The sequence below is a fragment of the Eumetopias jubatus genome, unplaced genomic scaffold (assembly GCF_037043125.1).
Source record: "Eumetopias jubatus isolate StellerSeaLion01/CBP00866 unplaced genomic scaffold, mEumJub1_p1.0 scaffold_10, whole genome shotgun sequence".
In the NCBI taxonomy this organism is placed as follows: domain Eukaryota; kingdom Metazoa; phylum Chordata; class Mammalia; order Carnivora; family Otariidae; genus Eumetopias; species Eumetopias jubatus.
This window is the reverse complement of record NW_028274816.1, coordinates 26,610,661-26,630,943: the sequence shown is the minus strand read 5'-3', so window position 1 is coordinate 26,630,943 and position 20,283 is coordinate 26,610,661. Positions and strand designations below refer to the sequence as shown.

Genomic DNA, 20,283 nt, shown 5'->3' with positions numbered 1-20,283 from the left:
TTAAACAAGGCCTAATTTAATGTTTTTATTTTTTAGAATATAAAAATAGCAAAAAATGTCATGCTTTAAAATCTTTGTAAGCATGTACTTTTATAAAAAATAATCATTTATTGTTTAAAACAATTAAAAAATTAAAACTTAAAATGTCCTATTTCTTACTTTCATCTTGGAAAGCAAAAATACACTAAATGAAATATCAGTGTATTTTATTTTCAAATCAAATATGGAAAAGTATTTAAACATGAAAAATGATTTTGGTCAGGTTGATAATCAACACTTTCATTTCTAAAAATGTGAGAACGTAAGGGATTAACTGATTTCATTTGCCCATGCCACAGCAGTATAACTACAATGAGTTCAACTGGAAATGAAAAATAAGGTTTACATACTTTTTAAGACCAGGTATAGTCTCATCAAAAATAAGTAAAATAACAAAAGCATCAATCAACTTTTTTTTCCAACTCTCCCTAATATTTTAAATGCTTCTTTCATTCCACTCAGAGATCTTTGGAGTAGAAAAAAATGTTTAATACAAATCTTCTTAAACAAAATAACTATTTTAAAGATGGAGTAAAGCCCACAAATTAGATCTTTAATTTATTCCAGAAAAGATATTTTCAATGCATTTAAATATTTAATGATCATTAGGATAATAATATAAAGGCCTCCACTAAAATATAAAACTCTTTCTTAGGGAGGACAAAAATTAACATTGAAGAAATTAAATTTATAAGACCTATTTCTCATCCAAGTTTTTTAAAAACACATTTGTGAAGCTTACATTTTCTGGCTGTTAAAAAATTCTCTTCAAAAACACCACAATTAAGTTCAAAATCTCAAGACCTACAAAAAAAAATTTTTTAAAGAACAGTAACTACCTTGATATACAAATCGCGTCTCACCTTACAGTCTTCTTGTCATTAATTTTTTGGACAGCACTTTTCCTCCCCTTTTACCCAAAAGGAAGCTCCTGTAAGTCATCGGTACCTGTCATCCACATCAAGTTCAATCTGGACCTTCAAGTCCTATTCTCACCTATAGAGCAAATTTGAATCCAAAAAACCAGATGAACAGCAACTGATTCCAAAAGTCAAGTTAAATACCAAAATATATTCTAATGTACACCAGTATGCTATATATTCCAAGAGAATGATTTGTGTTTAAAAAAAACAAAAAGCAAAAAAAAAAATAAGCATTCAATGTTTATTTGAGGTGCTTAAAACAAAGTTTTAATACTAATACCCCGACCTAGGCTTTCAACTTCATTCAAATGAACTAGTTAAAATAAGCAAAAATAAACTGTGTCATTGTATTAGATCAAACCAACCAAGGCATAAAGACTATTCAGTGCAAAATGGTTTTCCAAGAGTGGTTTTTAATTCTCTCCTGGTAACCAAATTTCTGTCAGACTTCTATCATTATACAACTGGAACTGCTTCCATAGTCACCAGTAAAAAAATCACAGTTCTTTTGGAAATCTACCTCCAAGCCTCCATACCCTCCCTGGCAAGAACTCAATCTACCCACTTCTCCACCCTCCCTTAAGTATTCAGTTCTTTCCCGAAGTAGAAATTCCATAAATATCACAATATTAAGGACTAAATTTTAATGAATATAAATCAGAGGAAATGAAGGAACATGAACTCCCATTCAAACCTTCCTTAAAAAAAAAATGTTTCCAAGTTATATTTTTAACTTCCCCCATGATTCGCTTTAAAAAAGACGAACACAAAATCTCTCTAATGACTTTATTCATGAATCTATAACGGAACTCAAAATAGCAAGGAACATGAAAAAAATTCAGATTAATATTTATCAACCAATACATCAGAGAATACATCTATTTTTTATTTAACTAACAAAAATGTCTAAAATGCATGTGTGAGAATATAAACATTCTCCACTTTCTGGAATTTCAAAGTAATGAAGATCTGCTTAATACAGTTGGCCAGAAAAGCTCATTTACACTGTCAAATACATGTAATTCAAAAGAAATCAGACACAACTGATAAAATAACCATCTCATGGTTAATCTTTTGGTAAAGTGCTACTTTCAAAGAAATAAGATTAAAAATTTTTAAATGCTGAACCATCATTCTGGAAGTGTTAAAATTTCTCTTCAAGATTCACTATGTTCATCACATTCATATGTCCCCAAGAGTCCATACACACTATTTTACAATCTAAAAAAATCTGTTAGCTCACAGATTATTTCCTGGAAGTTAAAAGATTACTACACCATTGCTAAATGAAGTTTTTCATGATACAGGTGAGTCCCAGACACAGTGATTTTTCATTGTTTTAAACATGATCTTTGGTTTGAAGCTGTCCTGATATCCTTTCTGGCTGGATGGCTGTGGTCATTAAAATATTCATAAAACAGCACATAGCTTCATTTGAACCACACAAGTAAATTGGGTCAATGGCCTAAAGGCAAGAACGGCACATACTCAGCATCTGGCAAGAAGAGTTCCCCGAATCCATAACTGACGTGGTCAGTGTTAAAGAAAACAAGCGTTGCTGAGGAGTGGCTCACCTCCTTTCATCAAAGACCTCTCTCGATTTATTAACAGCATTAGCCACTAAGGAAATTAGTTGGGAAAAAAATCTAATCTGAAGGAAGGCACATGGATGGAAATATTAAAAACAGAAAAATAAGACCAAGGAAACTGCTTAAATAAGAATGTGTGTGCCCATCCCAAAGTATATGCACATCTCGTATTTGAGGTTGAATATGATCACTGCATAGATTGCACCACGTGGAAAACTCTATGCCTACGGGCATATATATGAGATCAGAACTAACTGGTAGTTTTCCCGAAATAATGAGACTGTCAATGATGCAAAACCTGGCCTTTCCCCCAAATGAAAGATTTTAAATAGCAAAGGGCTGAAATAACAATGGAAACTGTAAGAAGCCATAAAGTTAAATCTCAGAAAGGACAAGTTCAACGTCATAGCTGAAGGCTGCTGATGATTTCTTCTCTCTCTCCTTGAATAATTACATGCAAATGCCTTTTAGCAATGGCAGCATTCAAATCCCACAAAAAATCAAGTAGTGCCCCCTTCAGGAGCACCTCCATTGGCACAAACTGTAAAACCTGCTGGGGTGCGTTGGATTTAAGCAAAGAGCTCAACAATTCATTCACATTCTGCAGATACTGGAAAACCGGATTTGGAAGGTCCTGATAACCAACACACAGCAGGACTGCACAGGTCTTCAGGGGCTCAGAAGAAGTGGGACAAGAAAATGTGATGAATCTAAAACAGCTGTGGAGTACAAAGATCAAACCAGCCATAAATCTTGTAAAACAAGAAAGTACAGGCAAAATCATAACATCTCCTGTATGAAGCTGCTGCAATGAATGTAGAAGGCAGTCCAGAAACAGTTGCTGGTAAATCGGGTCTCCATCATGAAGCAACGAACAGCTGAAAGTCATGAGTTCAGCTGATTCCAGGACTTCCAGTGGTATATGTGTTTTGATATCACGGAGAGTTGAAAAGCCCACAAGCAGGCACTTTATTTGGTTGCTCGGTTCTACCACCTGTTCATCCTGAAGGCACCTGGTAAGGCTAAACAACTCAGAAAATATCAATTCTTCAGTAAAAATGTGACAAGAACAGTAATACTGCTGTTTGGGCCAGAACTTGGAATCCAAATTCAAGGCTCCTCCTAATGACTTTTCAATTGCTTCATTAAGAGTCTTTAAAATTTCACCATCACAGAAAGGAGAACACTTTACCTTTGGCAGTTTCTTTCCCTCTAAAATATGCCATAAGTGATACTCAAGATTGGAAGCTGTCCCTTCTAAGAGAGAACTTTGCCCAGAATGGTACACAGCATGTTCTTCTGCCCAGCTATTAAAGTATCCTTTGGCCACCTTATCTTTCCATGAAAGGGTTTCCAGCATTTTCCTTTCATTATAGGTTTTAAAATACCTGTTCCTCTGCCCAAACCATTTTGTATTTGTACTACAACCAATATTAGATTTTTTCACTAGCCAATGATTTCTGGAAAGAGGCTTCAACTGAAACTTTTGCATGAAATATTGAACAGCACAGTCCCTTAAATTATTCAGCTTTGTTTGTTCCCCTTTTCCCATGCACTGAAACAGACGAATGTTCTCAGAAATAGTCTCTAGTTGGTATTTATGAAAGAACATACAACATTCTTCATGCCTTTTAAGAAAAGATTCGGGAATCACATGATGGGGAAAGAGAGCTTTCTGGGTCATTTCCATCCCAAAATTCAGCACCATCTTAGATAACAGAGGATGGACTGCCTCTCTTCCTTTATAGTGGAGACAAACCACATAGACTTCTGAGTTCCCTGCCTTACTAGTAGCAGGTTTAAAAACATGGACTTGGTCAAAGGAACAGTTTAGCAGGTACATCAGGTTTATGGAACAATGTTCAAACAAAGTAAACATCTTCAGAACAAAAGAGCCACCATTTCCAAGAGTCATCAGAGCAGTGACGACTTCACAGTAATGCAAAGAAGAGACTAAAGCTTCTTGTTCACCTGGGTTTCCTTGGCAATCAAAACTCCCATCTGCAGTGATCAAGTGAATGGTAGCCATGTTACTTACGAAATTCTGAAGTCCAGTCAGGTATTTCAAGGTCATGATATCACCAGTATTATCTGGACCAAAGTACCACCAATGCAAGGTATTTGCAATAAGTCGGTCATCCATAATCATCATAAGATTGTCATTTGCTTCGTGGTATGGATTCAAAGTATTAGCTACCCAACTCCAATCACAGGGGAATCTATGGGATTTTAAGTAGTGATTGAGACTAGCTATAAAAGCTCCAGGAGCTTCACAAAGGTGTAGAGAATTCAGTTTTCCATTCTGAAAAGCTTCCTGTGGAATAAGTGGAAAGCTGCACAAAATTTCATGAAACTTACACCATGCTTGAGTACAAAGTTCAGCGTTCACAGATTTTTTCACATGAGAAATTATTTTTCCAGCTTTATTGGTGAAGGCAGTGTGTTCATGCCACTCATCCAATTTCTTATCACTCAGTAGGTTTTTTACTTCATTTAGGGAGTTCTTCAAATCAAGCAATGTATTAAATTCCGTGTGGTCACAAGTGAAAATTTCACTGGGATCTGGTAACTGCCACTCATTATTAAGTGGCTTGCCATAAGAAAAGTTCTTGGCAAAGAGTTCAAAAATGTCAGCAAGAACATCTGGGCTGAATGTCTCAGGACTTGAACCCAGTGGTGGCTTCCTGCACTTACTCATTTTCAAATTAAATTAAAATCTAGAAAAAGAAAACACATAATTAAATGAATCAAATTTATTAGTGAAATCTCATCCACAGCAAATAAGATCACACTCATGACAAACCACATAAAATGGGAAGGTTAATGTCAGCACATTCTGTTACATAATGAGGCAATTTGGAATAAAGAAAGAGTAAAGGCTTTTACATCCAACAGAGCTCAAAACCACAGCTAAAAAGTGGCCTTGGGTAAATTACATCTTTGAGCCTGTTTCTTATTTAAAAGTAAGGGTATCATTTTTTTAGACAAGGATAAAACATGCTAGCATATAAAAAGCATATACCAACGAATATTCATCAGTGATGGCAGCTCATATTACCATGGAAATCCATCTAGATCCTCCCCAAAATTTTCCTCTAACCATGACTGAGACACCACCCACATGGCCCCAAACATACTCTCAGACTAAGATTCATGCCTTGACCTTTGATCAAGCTTTAACAAGTGACTTTTAGCTTTTTCAGTTCCCTCCAAATCTCACCTCCTTCCAGGAGAAGATTCTACACCTGAACCCAGTACTGGTACTGCTACCAGGCCTCTCTGCCACCACACACTTATTCACCTACAAGGACTGCCAAATACGTCCTCCATCCAGATCTCACACTCTTGCTAAGACATGCACTTTGGTGGTACCAAATCACCTTTACAGGCCACCAACTAACACTCATCACCATACTGCTTGTTAACTGTGGCGTACCTGACTGGTTAGCCTCTATTCAGCTTAATGCTGAAACTGAACTATAGTTCAACCTGGCATGTCTCTAAACTAGATTCCTGTCTCATCTACTCAGACAGCTCCATGCCTCCACTACAAAATATATCTTCTTGTCACTAAAACGTAACACACTTTGATAGAGGATCTTTAAATTGAAGAAACAGCCTCACTGAATATACAAATTATAAACAGTCACCCTACATTCTGTGTTCTAACACCGCCTAAGAAACCAAAAACATCTGTCTACTGGAGGGAAAGAGATATAAGGGAAAGAAGCATGGCTTAATGGCATAGTGTTGGCCTAAGTTGTACATTCCAGCAGACAGAGCTCTAAGTATGATGATAGTACTTGTTGGCTCAATGTTAATTAATAGGTGCTTTAGTTCATAAGTTCTGCATTTGCTTAGCATATTCAACGCATTCTACACCAGTTTTTCAAAAAGAATCTAAATACGTCAAACACAAACTGACAACAAAACCACCATCCCGCAAAAAGCCAATGTTTGATGAATAAAATGGGAAACAAAGGTGAGCTAGTGCCACAATAAATACAGTAATATCCAAAAGACTGTAATTAGCAACTTCTTTTGTACTGTTCTTTTGGCACACTTTTTTCATTCTCTTATATTTTGTTTAAATTATTTACAACCCTGTATACTCCACTAGTTTGCAAGCTTTTTGAAGTAACAAGTATCTTCTTAGTCATTTGTTTGCCACAGTGTATTTACAATACACGTATATAGCTAATAGTCACACTTGCCCATCAATACCTTTTTCTTATCTTAGATCTTTTTTTTTTTTTTTACTGTTAGAAGCTATATTCAGACAGACTTCTGAAAGAAGGCCAAAAATGAGGCATTGTCACATTCATTAAAATACTAAAGGCAAATGAAAGTTTATTACAAGTTATTCTGTCTTAATTCCCACTGTGCTTACTGGAAACTACAACCATGTTTAGATCACAACTATATTTTATTTTGGAAAAAGTCTGATTTTAGTCTAATCTCACATACTAATTAATGGCTGTAGGTAAGCTCTGAAATCTTACCTAAGCTAATAGATAATTACCTTCACATGAGAAAAACTAAAGTGATTCAAACACTCCACTGTTCTTCCTGACTACACCTGCGGTACACAAATCAAGATTATATATTTATATAAAAATTATATATATTGAATGTGTGTGTGTGTGTGTGTGTGTGTGTGTGTGTGTGTGTGGAATAACACTCAGGTCTATAATCCAACCTTTGTTTCCTCCTATCAAATTCCCAGAATCCACCCACCTCCCAGCTACCAGTCTCCTCATTGTAGACACTGTCAATTCTCTGCTGGATTACTGCCATAGCCTTCTAACTGGTCTCTTCTATCTTTGCCTCCTTTGGCTCCCCATTTCACTCAAAGTAAATACCACAGTCGTTACAGTAGCCTACAAGAACCTTGAAGATTTCTGCCCTCAAGCCCCAACCCATCTCTGACCTAACTGTCTTATTATTCCCCTTATTCATTCTGCTCCAGCCACACAAGCGTTATTGCTGTTCACTTAAACACCAGGTACACTGCAACCTGCAGGTCTTGATCAATCCCTCCGCGTGGAACCCCTCTTCCTTCAGATTACCTGCATACCTAACTCCCTCACCTCCTTCAAATATTACTGGTGTGCAATCTCTCTATGAAATCTAACCTGACATCCTAATTGCATCTTGCACTACCACCAATGGTAAAGGTATGGACCTAGCTGTACTATAGTTTTCCATGACTCTCTTTTCCTTCTAACATGTAATTTGCTTATTATGTTTATTATTGTCTTCCCCAAATTAGAATCTAAGCTCCACAAGGCAAGGATCTTTGTTTTGTTGACTCATTTATCACCCTGAGGTTACAACAGTACTTAGTACACAGTAAACACTCAGTATTTATTGAATAAATGAATGTATATCATACTTAACACAAACGGCACTCTTCAGAGTAGATTCTGAATAGGCGTCATAAAAATGCACTTCACTTTCACTCCAGCCCTTCAATGCATGACCAAAAATTAAAAAACAAAACACGTGGTTTACAAGATAGAAGTTTCCAGTATGTTCCTCTGTCCCTTTCATTAAGCACTCCATAGAGCTTTGTGGCATCATAATTCTGCTAGGAGGGTCAGTATTACCATTCTTATTTTGCAGATTCGAGAAGAAAAGTCATGTAGCCCCCTGTTCGAAGCCACAAAGGAAATACCTGCAAAATTCGTGAGCCTGACACAAAACCCACAAGATCTCACTTCTCCAATTAATGCTTACAAAGGAGTTTTAGAAATGTTTCTGGCAACTCCTCCCAGCAACGGTGAAAGTAATAGCTAGAGTGTATCCAGCGCTTTACTTTGGGTCCGGGGCACCCAAGATCTCGTTTCACCTGATGGAAGTGAGTCCCAAGCTACATTCGAGCGGCCCGATTCCTACTGACCTGGAGGCACCTCAGTCCCAGCCCCTGCCTCACTCGAAGGAAGACCCGGCCTCGGAACCCGGGTCTGATTACCTTCGCTCACGCCCACCTCGTCCCCCCGAGTCTAGAAAAGCAGCGCTTCACTCGTTCTCCTCACGCGAAGGAACCATCCTCCACTTCCGCTCCCGGGGCTGCTTCCCGGAACGGTCGCTCCTAAAGGTCTGCGGCGCCTCCCGCCGCAGCGGATGTAGGTGGCGCGCCGAAAGGCCGGGAAAGAGGCCCTGGCCCGCCCTCACAACACCAGAAGCGGTAACCCACCTCCAGGCCGCGCCGCCCCGGAACGTCGGCAGAGAGCCGCCCGAGGGCCCTGAGAGACACATTGCGCACGCGCCTCGAGGCCGGGCTGGCGTCACGCGTCAGCGTTACGCACGCCGGCGACTCTCGCAGCGCCGAAGCCCTTGCTCCCTAGGTTTCGTTTCTCCGCCGGGCGCTGAAGCTGGGAAACGCCAGTCTCCGGGCCCACGGCTTCTATGGCAACGGAAGGTGCTCGCGGAGGCGGAGCGTCCCTTGGCCCCGCCCCCTCAGCGGAGAGGGAGGAGAGGGCGGTGAGGTGGGGCGGGGCAAACCTATCAAGCACACGCTGGCTCCGCCCACCCGGCCTTTGGGCAGGGAAGGCTTTCTAATAAGGCTGTTAGGCGGAAGTTGGTTTGTAACACAGGTTGAGTTAAAACTGGTGCTCGAAAGACAGTATGAGGTTAAAAGCCAAACTAGGCAAACTGCGAGATAACACTGTTATTATAACATATATATTTATAAACCAGTAAGGAAAAGACAATCTCAAAGGAAAATTGGGCGGAAATTTGAACAGGCCATCCAAAACAAGTAAAACAGCCAATAAGGATATACAAAAAATTTTAACCTATTATAAAAAAAAAAAGTTGGAAATGAAAACAATAAATTGCCTTTTCACCCAATTTAGCAAAGGTTAAAAAGATCAATAATGGCCACTGTTGTTGAGAATATGGAGAAACAGGTTTATATACTGTGGGTGGGCATAAAAATTGGTATAATCCTTACAGAAGGCAAACTTTAAAATGGCCTTGCACCTTAGCCGGACGATTCCCGCGCCTAGCAATTTATCCTTAGGAAACAAACAGGCACTCACTTTGGACAAAATGTTCGTTTCGGCACCTTAATAGCAACAATAACAAAAACTGGAAACTCTAAATGTCTACTTTAAGGGAATAAAATACTTCATGATACATCCATATAATGGGATACTATTCGGCCAATAATAGGTTATATGTGTCAACAGTATTGCATAAAAATGGGAAAATACAGAGCTGTGTGTAGAGTTTGAACCATTTATGTAAATTATATATGTGTATATAAAATATATTATTTTACAAGTCCTCCAGGACGTGCATCAATTGAGGGGAAACAATTGTCTTTTCAAAAAAATGGTGCTAGGCCATCTGGATATTCATATGGAAAAAATTTTATTTGGACTCTTACCTCCATCATAAAAATACATTTCATTTGGGTTGCCAATCTATATTGGCAAACAACTCTTTTAGCAGAAAACATCTTTGTGACCTTGAAGTAGGCAAAAAGTTTACAACAAAGCAGAAAAGCACTAATCATAAAGGGAAAATATATAAATTGAACCATATTGAAATCAAGAATGTCTATTCACCATAAGACACCATTGAGAGTGAAAAGACAACCTATTGAAAGGGAGAAAATATTTACAATAAATATGTATGACAAATGACTTGTATCCAAAATATATAACTCTACAAATAAATGAGAAAAGATGCCTAGTGGAAAAAATGGGCAAAAAAAAAAAAGGAGCAAACACTTCTAAAAGATGGTATCTAAAAGTCCAATAAACATATGAAAAGATGCTCAACTTCATTAGTCTTTGGGGAAATGTAAACTAACCCCACAATGAGTTAGAATTATACATTACACTGGCTAAAACAAAAAAGACAAAATGTAAGTGTTGGAGAGCATGAGGAGCAACCAATGGAAAGCTGTTTGGAAGGAAAAGATCTCCCAAGATCTTCCAAATTCACAAGTTGGTTGCCCTTCAAAAAAAAAAAAATTTAATTATATACAGTCAAATGCTGAAATCCTACATGTACTATTCAACCACTTTTGCCAAACACCTATTAAATACTACAGAAAGTTCCCTTAAGCGCCTTCCCAATCAATCTGACTCCCAAGTTTTTTATATCATCATAGCTTAGTTTTGCCTATTTTAGAATTTTATATAAATTCGGTCATTACAGTTTGTTTGTCTGTTTGCAGCCCATTTCCACTCAGTAATCTTTTTTTTTTTTTATTGTAGGGGAGAAAAAAAATCTTTTCCTTCTACCCTCTAAGTTCTCAGCTGGGGCTCTGTAACAAAAGGTAGATTAACAAGAGAAAAGCACGTAAATTTACTAACATGTTTTATGTGACATGGGAGCCTCCACAAGGAAATGGAAGTTCTGAAGAAACTGTGAAACCTGAGTGTTTTTGTACTAAGTTAAATGAGGAGTAGAAAGTTGTGGGGAAATGTGACAAATGGGTATGAGCTACAAGTAGTACCGTGGGAGAAATTTAGCAAGGCACGTTCATCCAGATTGCTCTTAAGGTCCTCCCATCTTCAGAAATGAGGATGTTCCTTTCCTCCAGTTATAGGGAGGGCATATCTCACATGAGGATCCTGTGACCTGCTTCAGGGCAAGGTCAGAGGGTCCTTCCTGCACCTGCCATTTCTCAAATTCCTTTAGCTTAAAACATTTAATATGCCAGTCACCATATTTTGGGGCAGCATGTTCTAAACCCTGTCAATATTCACCCATGTTGTTTTATGTATTTGACGTTCATTCTTTTTTATTGCTAATTAGCATGTCATTGTATGGAGAGACCATAATTTAGTTATCTATTCTTTTGTTGATGGACATCTGAGTTCTGTTTCCAGTTTGAGGCTATGGTGAATAAACCTGCTATGAACATTCTAGTACAAGACATTGCTGTAAGCATATGTTTTCTTTACTCTTGGGTAAATAGATCTATGTGTCACTTCGAAGAAACCTCCAGACAGTTTTCCCAGAGTGCTTGAACAAGTTTACATCCCTACCCACAATACCTAAGAATTCTGGCCCTTGTAGACTCCGCCCAGCCGCGGTCCACCCCACCTTGTTCTTGGACATTGCCAGGGACGGTGAGCCCTTGGGCCACATCTCCTTTGAGCTGTCTGCAGACAAAGTCCTACAGACAGTAGAAAACTTGAGTGCTCTGAGCCCTGGGGAGAAAGGATTTGGTTATAAAGTTTCCTGCTTTGACAGTATTATTCCAGGATTTATGTGCCAGGGTGGTGACTTCATACACCATAATGGCCCTGGCAGCAAGTCCACCTAGGGGGAGAAATTTGATGAGAATTTCACCCTGGAGCATATGGGTCCTGGCGTCTTGTCCTTGGCAAATGCTGGACCCCACACAAATGGCTCCCAGTTTTTCATCTGCACTGACAAAACTGAGTGATTGGATGGCACGCATGTGGTCTCTGTCAGGGTGAGAGAGGGTAGGCATATTGTAGCAGCCATGGTGCACCTTGGATCCAGAAATGACAAGACCACCAAGAAGATCACCATCACTGATGTGGACAAATCTAATAAATTTGACTTGTGTCATAGCTTAAGCACCAGACTACTTTCTTCTGTAGCTTAGGGGAGGACCCCATCACTCCCATCTGCTGAAACTATCCTATAATCTTTGTGTTCCCTAAGGCAGTTCAACGGGTTCCATATTTTCCTTAACCCCTTCCAAATCAAGTTAGATTGCAGAGTTAAGTTTATGATTATGAAATAAAAACTAAACAACAACAACAAAGAATTCTGGTTGCTTCATATCCTCACCAACTTTTGGTGTCGCGAATCTTTCATTTTAGCTATCAGTGGGAGTTGGTTGCTTTTTATCTCCGATTCTTAGTAAATATTAAAAAAGAAAAGCTGTGGATATTGTTCTTTTATGGGACTAGATGCTAGATGAAGGCTATATGATCTCTTAAATACAATTACTATGTCCCCTGAGGTTTATAAATATTATCAGTATTTCAAACCACAAAGCATATACTGAGCCAGTCTTTACTAAAATAGTCCCAACATTAACATTTTCTCAGTACATAATATGTGCTAAGCACTGAAAACTGCCCTTTTTTTTATTCATTTAATCCTCTCAACAACTCCATGAAGTAGATACATGTACTGTCCCCTTTTTACAAACAAAGAAATCAAGGATCAAAATGATTATGCAATTTACTAAAGGTCATGGAGTCAGTAAGTAGCAGAGTCAGGGTTTGGACCTATAGTTCTGCCTCACTCCAAGACCAATCTGTTCTGCAGAGAATTCCTAGAAACTGCCTCTAGTAATTTTAAAACAACTTTATAGTCCATATTCATGGTGAGAAATGCTTATTGAGGCAAGTAGTTTTATTAAAAATGATGAGTTTCATTTATTTTGTCCTAAGAGCAGGAGGGTTTGCAAAATTTTTGGAGAAGATGAAATGTTATGAATGAATGAAATTGGTATCTGAAACTTTAAAAAGTTCAAGGAAAATAGCCAAGCCCTGAATTGATGTATTTGCAAATTTGGATAAAAATGCACAGTTAATGTGAATACATTTGGTATCAACTTTTAAATATGTACTTTAAGAAATATACTAAGTATCTGAGTGGAAGCTAACTACAGTTACTCTTTTCTAATTCCTGAGTGTTCTTTATACTCCACTGACATGATAATGAGAATATAAGTAGCAGACAAGAATTAAAACAACCAGCTCTCCAGTCTCTACTCTGATTATATTTCTCTGTCAAAGCAAACAGAAACGAAACTGCTTCTGTGGTCATTTATCAGCAATCAACTTTCTGAGTCTCTAATTACACCTTCAGACAGATTCTGTGGGGCGACAATGTATAAATCATGGTTCCAAAGTCCCAGAGGGAGTTGTCTGGAATGATGGAAATGTTCTACAGCTTGATAGGGGTTTAAGTTAAGAAGTATGTGTATCTCTCAAAATTCATCAAATGGTATAATTAAGATTTGAGTATTTCACTCAACATAAATGTTACTACCTTGAGAAAAAAAAAAGAGCCATAAACAAATATTCAAATATTGAACTCTAGTTACCCATATGCATGCTGAAGACTTTAGAGAGAAGTGTACTGATATCTGCATCTTACTTTGAAATGCACCACACATGAGATAGATTGACATATGGATAGAGGAGTGGATTAATGGTGAAGTAAGTGTAGTGTGATGTTCACAATTATAAAACCCAGATGGTGGATTCTATGGCTGTCCACTCTTTCTTTCTGCTTTTCTCTGTTGAAATTTTTTCATAATAAAATAGTGGGGGAAATAAACAGATTCACATCATAAAAGGCAGGAATGGAATATCTTCTTATTAAAAAAAATACATATGGGGTGCCTGGGTGGCTCAGTTGTTAAGCATCTGCCTTTGGCTCAGGTCATGATCCCGGGGTCCTGGGATTGAGCCCCGCATCGGGCTCCCTGCTCCATGGGAAGCCTGCTTCTGCCTCTCCCACTCCCCCTGCTTGTGTTCCCTCTCTCGCTGTGTCTCTCTCTGTCAAATAAAATCTTAAAAAAAAATACATACATACATACAATGAGTATCAAGCATTTCCCATTCACACAGGAAACAGAGCCACTGAATGAGCTTTAAGGGAACAGCATTGGATTTGGTGGCAACCTGGCCTGTGTTCTTTTTTTTTTTTTTAAGATTTTTATTTATTTATTTAACAGAGATAGAGAGAGAGCACAAGTAGGCAGAGTGGCAGACAGAGGTAGAGGGAGTAGCAGGCTCTCCGCCGAGCAGGGAGCCTGATGCAGGGTTCGATCCCAGGACTCTGGGATCATGACCCGAGCTGAAGGCAGTCGCCCAACCAACTGAGCCACCCAGGCGCCCCGTGGCCTGTGTTCTTACGGCTCAGTCATTCGATCCATTTATTTGATTTGGTGAACACCATTCAAGCTTGGTTTTGACCATTACACAATCTTAAATTGTTCCCACTCTTTGTTACATAGTGGTCCACTCACTGTCTTCTTGCCACATGGAATGGACCATTGTTTAAAGGCAGCAAACCAAGGAAGGGAACACGAACACTGAAATTCTAGAAGTCAGCAAAGGTTATAAACTTGCTAATAATTGTTCCCACTTTGCTCATGATGATTTTCACTAGATCTTTAAATGGCATTCTAATCAAAATTCTTACGCAGCACCCTATGCTGTTAAAATACAATGTTAAAAAGAGAAAATATAGTAAAAATTATAAACAGTTTGTCTATTCAACTATTAGGTAGAGCACCTGAATGGTAGTATTTGTGGGAAAGTACTTGAAACAGGAGCCTGAAATCTCTTCTTTCTTACTGTTTAGGAACTAAACAAAAATTATTAAAACAAAATCAATTGCTTTCTAGGCATAAATACAAAAAATTGTAAACAGCGGGTTATGAAAGCTGTTGTTGTCTAGTTTGGGTGCTACAATACGTAGCTAAACCTCATCCTGCACTTTAATAAACATTCAGAACTAAGATGCAGTATGAAATGTCTTTCTCAAAACTTATTTTTTAGCGATTCATTTCTTTCCTTACATAGTTAAAGTTAATAGACTGAGTCACTAAATGGGGGAAAGCCAAAAATGTGTTTTTACATTATGGATATCATTAAAGATGATATTTTAGATGAACTTTAGAATAAGATTCATAATATAATCATTAATACTACACTGACCTAAAATACTTATTTACTTAAAATCACATCTTTATTCTCTTCCAAAATGACCAAAATGACTTTTTCAAAAATTCTTAAGGGCTTAAGAAGCCACATATATTATTGTGAGATGGGCACAGTTAAAAAAAAAAAAAAAAAAAGGTTGGGAAATACTGGCATATGGAATAGAACAGAAGATGTGGCCTACCCGTGAAGCATTAATCATCTTACTGTAGACACAAGATGTTTAAAAATAAATAACATTACACACTAAGTGCTCTCTTGTACAGTACAGATTGAGTATTGTAGGAGTCTAAGGAAGGGGGAATTAGTAGGAAAAAGATGGGGAAAAGAGACTTCAATTTTTGTCCTAAAAGGCTACTGTTATCTAGGGAGACAGAGTACCAGCCTAGCTCAGGAAAATAACTTGGGTGAAAAAATGTACAGGAAGAAGGGTAATTGCAGAAAAGGGATGGAAGGTTAGGAAGATTGAAATGCTATAGAGGTAGTGTCTCAGTCAGTTCAGGCTGCTATAAGAAAACACCATAGACCGGGGGACTTAAAGAATAGAAATGTATTTCTCGGGATGCCTGGGGGGGTGGCTCAGTCAGTAAGCGTCTGCCTTTGGCTCAGGTCATGATCCCAGGGTCCTGGGATCAAGTCCCGCATCGGGCTCCCTGCTCTGCGGGAAGCCTGCTCCTCCCTCTCCCCCTCTGCTGCTCCCCCCTGCTTGTGCATTCTCTCTCTCTGACAAATAAATAAAATCTTAAAAAAAAAAAAAAAGAAGGAAAGAAACATATTTCTCACAGCTCTGGAGGCTGGGAAGTCCAAGATTAAGGTACTGGCAGATTTGGTTCCTGGTAAAGGCTCTCTTCCTGGTGTGCACATGGCCACTCTCTCGCTGTGTTCTCCCATGGTAGAGAGAGAGCAAGCTCTCTGGTCTCTATAAGGACACTCATCCTATCATGGGGACCTCCCCCTCATGAGCTCATCTAAACCTAATTACCTCCCAATCTGGCTGAATCTCCAAATACCATCACATTGGGGGCTAGGACTTCAACATATGAATTTTGTGGGGCACTATGCAGTCCGTAGTGGGTAGTGAAGATCCAGAGTACAGAGGACCATGGAAGCCAGACTGAGCTGTCAGAATCTGCTGCAATAAGAAATGGTCAAGTGGGAAAGAAATGACTATGTTTGGTTCACAGAGAGTTAGGGAGGATCGTGGAATAGTCAAGCAGAAATATCCAGGAGGGGGGCACCTGGGTGGCTCGGTAGTTAAGCATCTGCCTTCGGTTCAGGTCATGATCCCAGGGTCCTGGGATCGAGCACGCATCAGGCTCCCTGCTCAGCGGGAAGCCTGCTTTTGCCTCTCCCACTCCCCTGCTTGTGTTCCCTCTCTCGCTGTGTGTGTCTCTCTCTCTGTCAAATAAATAAATAAAATCTTGGGTGCCTAGGTGGCTCAGTTGGTTAAGTGACTGCCTTCGGCTCAGGTCATGATCCTGGAGTCCAGGGATTGAGTCCCGCATCGGGCTCCCTGCTCAGCGGGGAGTCTGCTTCTCCCTCTGACCCTCTTCCCTCTCGTGCTCTCTATCGCTCATTCTCTCTCGCTCAAATAAATAAATAAAATCTTTTTAAAAAATAAATTAAATAAATAAATAAATAAATAAATAAATAAATAAATAAATAAATAAAATCTTTAAAGAAAAGAAATCCCAGGAAGGAGTTGGAAATCAGTGGGTGGCTGAAGTTCAGGCAAGAAAACTAAAGTGACATTCAACCCTGTGAATTTTTAAGTACCTGCTTTATTATTATTTATTATTAACAATGATTAAGATGATACTTAATTTAGAAGTGGAATCAGTACCAAAAGTTGTTAAAGCACTAGCCTTGGGGGACTCCTTCTTGTTAATAGCTCACCTAGTACTGTCCCGCCTTGGGATCAATATGGCTTCTCTTTCCGAATGGTTAAGCACCACAGTGGGGGCTTCTGAACGCTTGGGTTAAACTCTCCACCTACTAGCTACATGACCCAGGGCAAGGAAGACCTCCAAGGGTCACAGTGAGGATTATCAAACAAATGTAAAATGCTTAGCACAGGTTCTTGCACTTGGCCAGCATCGGAGAGATGTCAGTTGCTCCTGAAAAATGTCTGTTCTTTTCTGGAAGATGGGGTGCTAAATTCAGACCCTCCTTATAAGGTTCTCCTATTGCTGTTTCTTCTTATATTCAAACTTCTTAATAGAGCAAGAGAGGAAAAGAGTAAGGGAGACTAAGGAGAAGAAAGGGAAGCAAGAGAAGACAACTGAGACCAAATTATGTCATATCTGCCACTGAGAAGCTTTCAGATGTATCTGCTTCTCTTTTCAACAATTTGGGCAGGTTTCAAAGAGCAGAAAGAAGACTGGCTATAAAATGAATGAACACATGAATCAACATGGATGCATTTCAAAAACATAATGTGGAATGATAAAGGCACGTTGCGTTGCCTGCCATTTATGCAGTGTTTGAAAACACATGAAACAATTTTGTTTAATGTTTATCGATACAAACGTAGCACAAATATAAAAACACAGATGATACACACTCACTTCCAGAGAGTGGTAACCTCTGGGAAGGCAGAGGGGATGGCAAAGAGACACCAAAGGGGCATCAACTATATCGGTAACATTTTTCTTCTTTTTACTAAGCTCCGAAGCTATGGCAAAATATTGGCACTTTTAAAATCTAGGTAGCGGACACATGGGTGTTATATTATTCTCTCTTCTGAATGTTTGAAATATTTCCTAAAAATTTTAAACAGAAAAAGAAGACCATCGGCCTCATTTCTAAATCCATTCAAACTCCCATGCACTTTAGAAATCCATCTGTTCAGCTAAATCACATTGTATGCATGATTTTCAGGAATGAGTATGCTTCTCAGATTCAGTTAGAGAAAAGTATAATGAATCTATGAAAAATGGGTTGTTTTGTGTTAGGTTTACATTGCCAAAATATATTTTAAATTCTGATATCTGGGTTGAACCATGCATATTCTCGTATGACTAGATTTTAATTTCTTTCACGCCACATTACATTTTGGGGATGTTTTGTGATTAACAAATTGCTTGTGTATACCTTAAGATTCCCTACTGATTTCATGTCAGGGACACACTCCAACTGACTGATGGTGGCTGGCGAGAGTGCTCTGTCGAAACAGTTGAAAAAACACAAGTGGGCTCCACAGGAACGGCCATGATCAGGGAGCTGTGTCAGAAGCAGGGTGAAGGGATTGTTCCCTACGGGTCCCAATAATATTCCTGACACTTTCCTGACTCCTTCCACCTCTCACGGCTCCAGCTCCAGCTCCCGTCACTTACCCCTTCTAACTTGGTGCTTCTAGAATCCCCCTCCCTGAGTCTCCTTTATCTTGTTTTTAAAGATTTATTTACTTATTTTAGAGAGAGAGAGAGTGAGAGTGAGAAAGCATGAGCAGCGGGAGGGGCAGAGGGAGAGAAATCCTCAAGCAGACTCCCTGCTGAGCATGGAGCCCCATGTGGGGATCAATCCCGGGACCCTGAGATCATGACCTAAGCCAAAAATCAAGAGCCAGCACTCAACCCACTGAGCCACTCAGGAACCCCAAACCCCATATCTTTACTCACACTATAATAATCCCTGGCTGGTTTTATTGTCATCCTGATCAACCCTACAGGCTGATGAGCCCCTCCTCTTCTGTTTTTCTCTGAAGCCTTCCCAGTCCCATCTGGGCCAGGTGAGACACCTCCCCTTCATCCCCATGGCACTCACACAGCATTTATCTCTAGGTATTCCAACTATTTGTCTCCTCACCTATCTCTGCTGTGGGCTTTGAAAGGACAAGGCTGGGTCTTATTGATCTCTGCATTCCCAGCTTCTGGCACATCGTAAGCAATCAATAAATGTTTGTCAAATGAAAGAATGATTTAATGAATGGTGTCCTTATTCTGCAGAAAAGGAAACAGACACAGAGTTGGGATTTTTCTCAAGGTTATACTTCCTCTGAAACCTTCCCATTTCTCCTCTAGTACAGAGATTGACAAACATTTTCTGTAAAAGGACCAGAGAGTCAATATTTTCAGTCTGTGGTCCAGAAGGTCTCTGTCACAGCCACTCCACTCTGAAGTTGTAGCTGAGGAGCAAACAGAGACATGGCTGCATTGCAATAAAACTTTATTACAGGAAAAGTCAGTGGGCCAGATATGGCCCATGGGCCAAAGCTTGTGACCCTGCCGAAGAAAACGGTACATAGACACTCCCACATGACTAGTTCCTTCATTGAACATCCTCTCTGCCTCAACCCAAATTCTAGGGTCCCGATTCCAATGTTTCCAGAGTGCCTGTTGGAGTTAGATCGACACGCCCTCGTATCTCCAAGCCAAGGAATTGAGGTAGGCTCACTAAAGAACTGGCTGCAAAGCTGAGACCAGAAGGGACAGAAGGAGTTTGTTGACAATGACCTTTAAGAGACCTAGAAGAGGGACGTCTGGGTGGCTCAGTCAGTTAAGTGTCCGACTCTTGACTTTGGCTCAGGTCATGATCTCAGGGTCATGATCTTAGGGTCATGAGATGGAGCCCTATGTCGGGCTCTGCGCTGAACGTGGAGCCTGCTTAAGATTCTCTCTCTCCCTCTCTCCCTCTCTCTGCCCCTCCCCCTGCTGCGCAATAAAATAAAATGTAAAAAAGTGACCTAGAGGAATTCAAGCCCAACTTATCCACATCCTCCTTGAGCATCATTTTGAATACCCAACATTTTAACAAGAAAAGAGGTCCACTTCTTGGGTGCAATGGACAAAGGAGAAAGAGGAACAAACAACTCGCTTGCATTCTCCCCGCTCCCTCTTCTGTGTTTCCAAGCGACTAGTCTCTTTTTCTTTCCTGGAGACTCTTTTAAAATGCTTCCACTGTCTTCATGTTTCCGACCCTATGGTTCTCTCATTCTTTGTCAGGAGATGACCTCACCTCCTCCTTCACAAAGGAAATAGAAGTCATCAAAAGAGAACTCCTTCAGAAATCTGCCACTCACCACTAATTTATCTACATCTATACCCA

At 39.4% G+C, this 20,283-nt stretch overlaps 1 protein-coding gene across 5 annotated transcripts; it reads right to left on the bottom strand.

Annotated features, from left to right (window-relative positions):
• Positions 1–1,734: 1,734 nt before the first annotated feature.
• Positions 1,735–8,961, bottom strand: CMTR2 (cap methyltransferase 2). Of its 5 annotated transcripts, none has more exons than XM_028096254.2 (3): positions 8,751–8,961; positions 7,947–8,020; positions 1,735–5,268 (listed from the first exon to the last, which is right to left on the bottom strand). In XM_028096254.2, the coding sequence occupies exon 3, from the start codon at positions 5,247–5,249 to the stop codon at positions 2,955–2,957; it is 2,295 nt and encodes a 764-aa protein (XP_027952055.1). In that variant the 5' UTR covers positions 5,250–5,268; positions 7,947–8,020; positions 8,751–8,961; the 3' UTR covers positions 1,735–2,954. The 5 variants fall into 5 exon arrangements, with proteins under 5 accessions (XP_027952055.1, XP_027952047.1, XP_027952042.1 ...); XM_028096246.1 differs by lacking the exon at positions 8,751–8,961 and adding an exon at positions 8,526–8,737; XM_028096241.2 differs by lacking the exon at positions 7,947–8,020 and having other exon boundaries at positions 8,751–8,960.
• Between the last annotated feature and the right edge of the window lie 11,322 nt (positions 8,962–20,283).

Coding starts and splice junctions, on each gene's coding strand:
- CMTR2 (XM_028096254.2), bottom strand. CDS start 5,249: ATGAGTAAGTGCAGGAAGCCACCACTGGGTTCAAGTCCTGAGACATTC.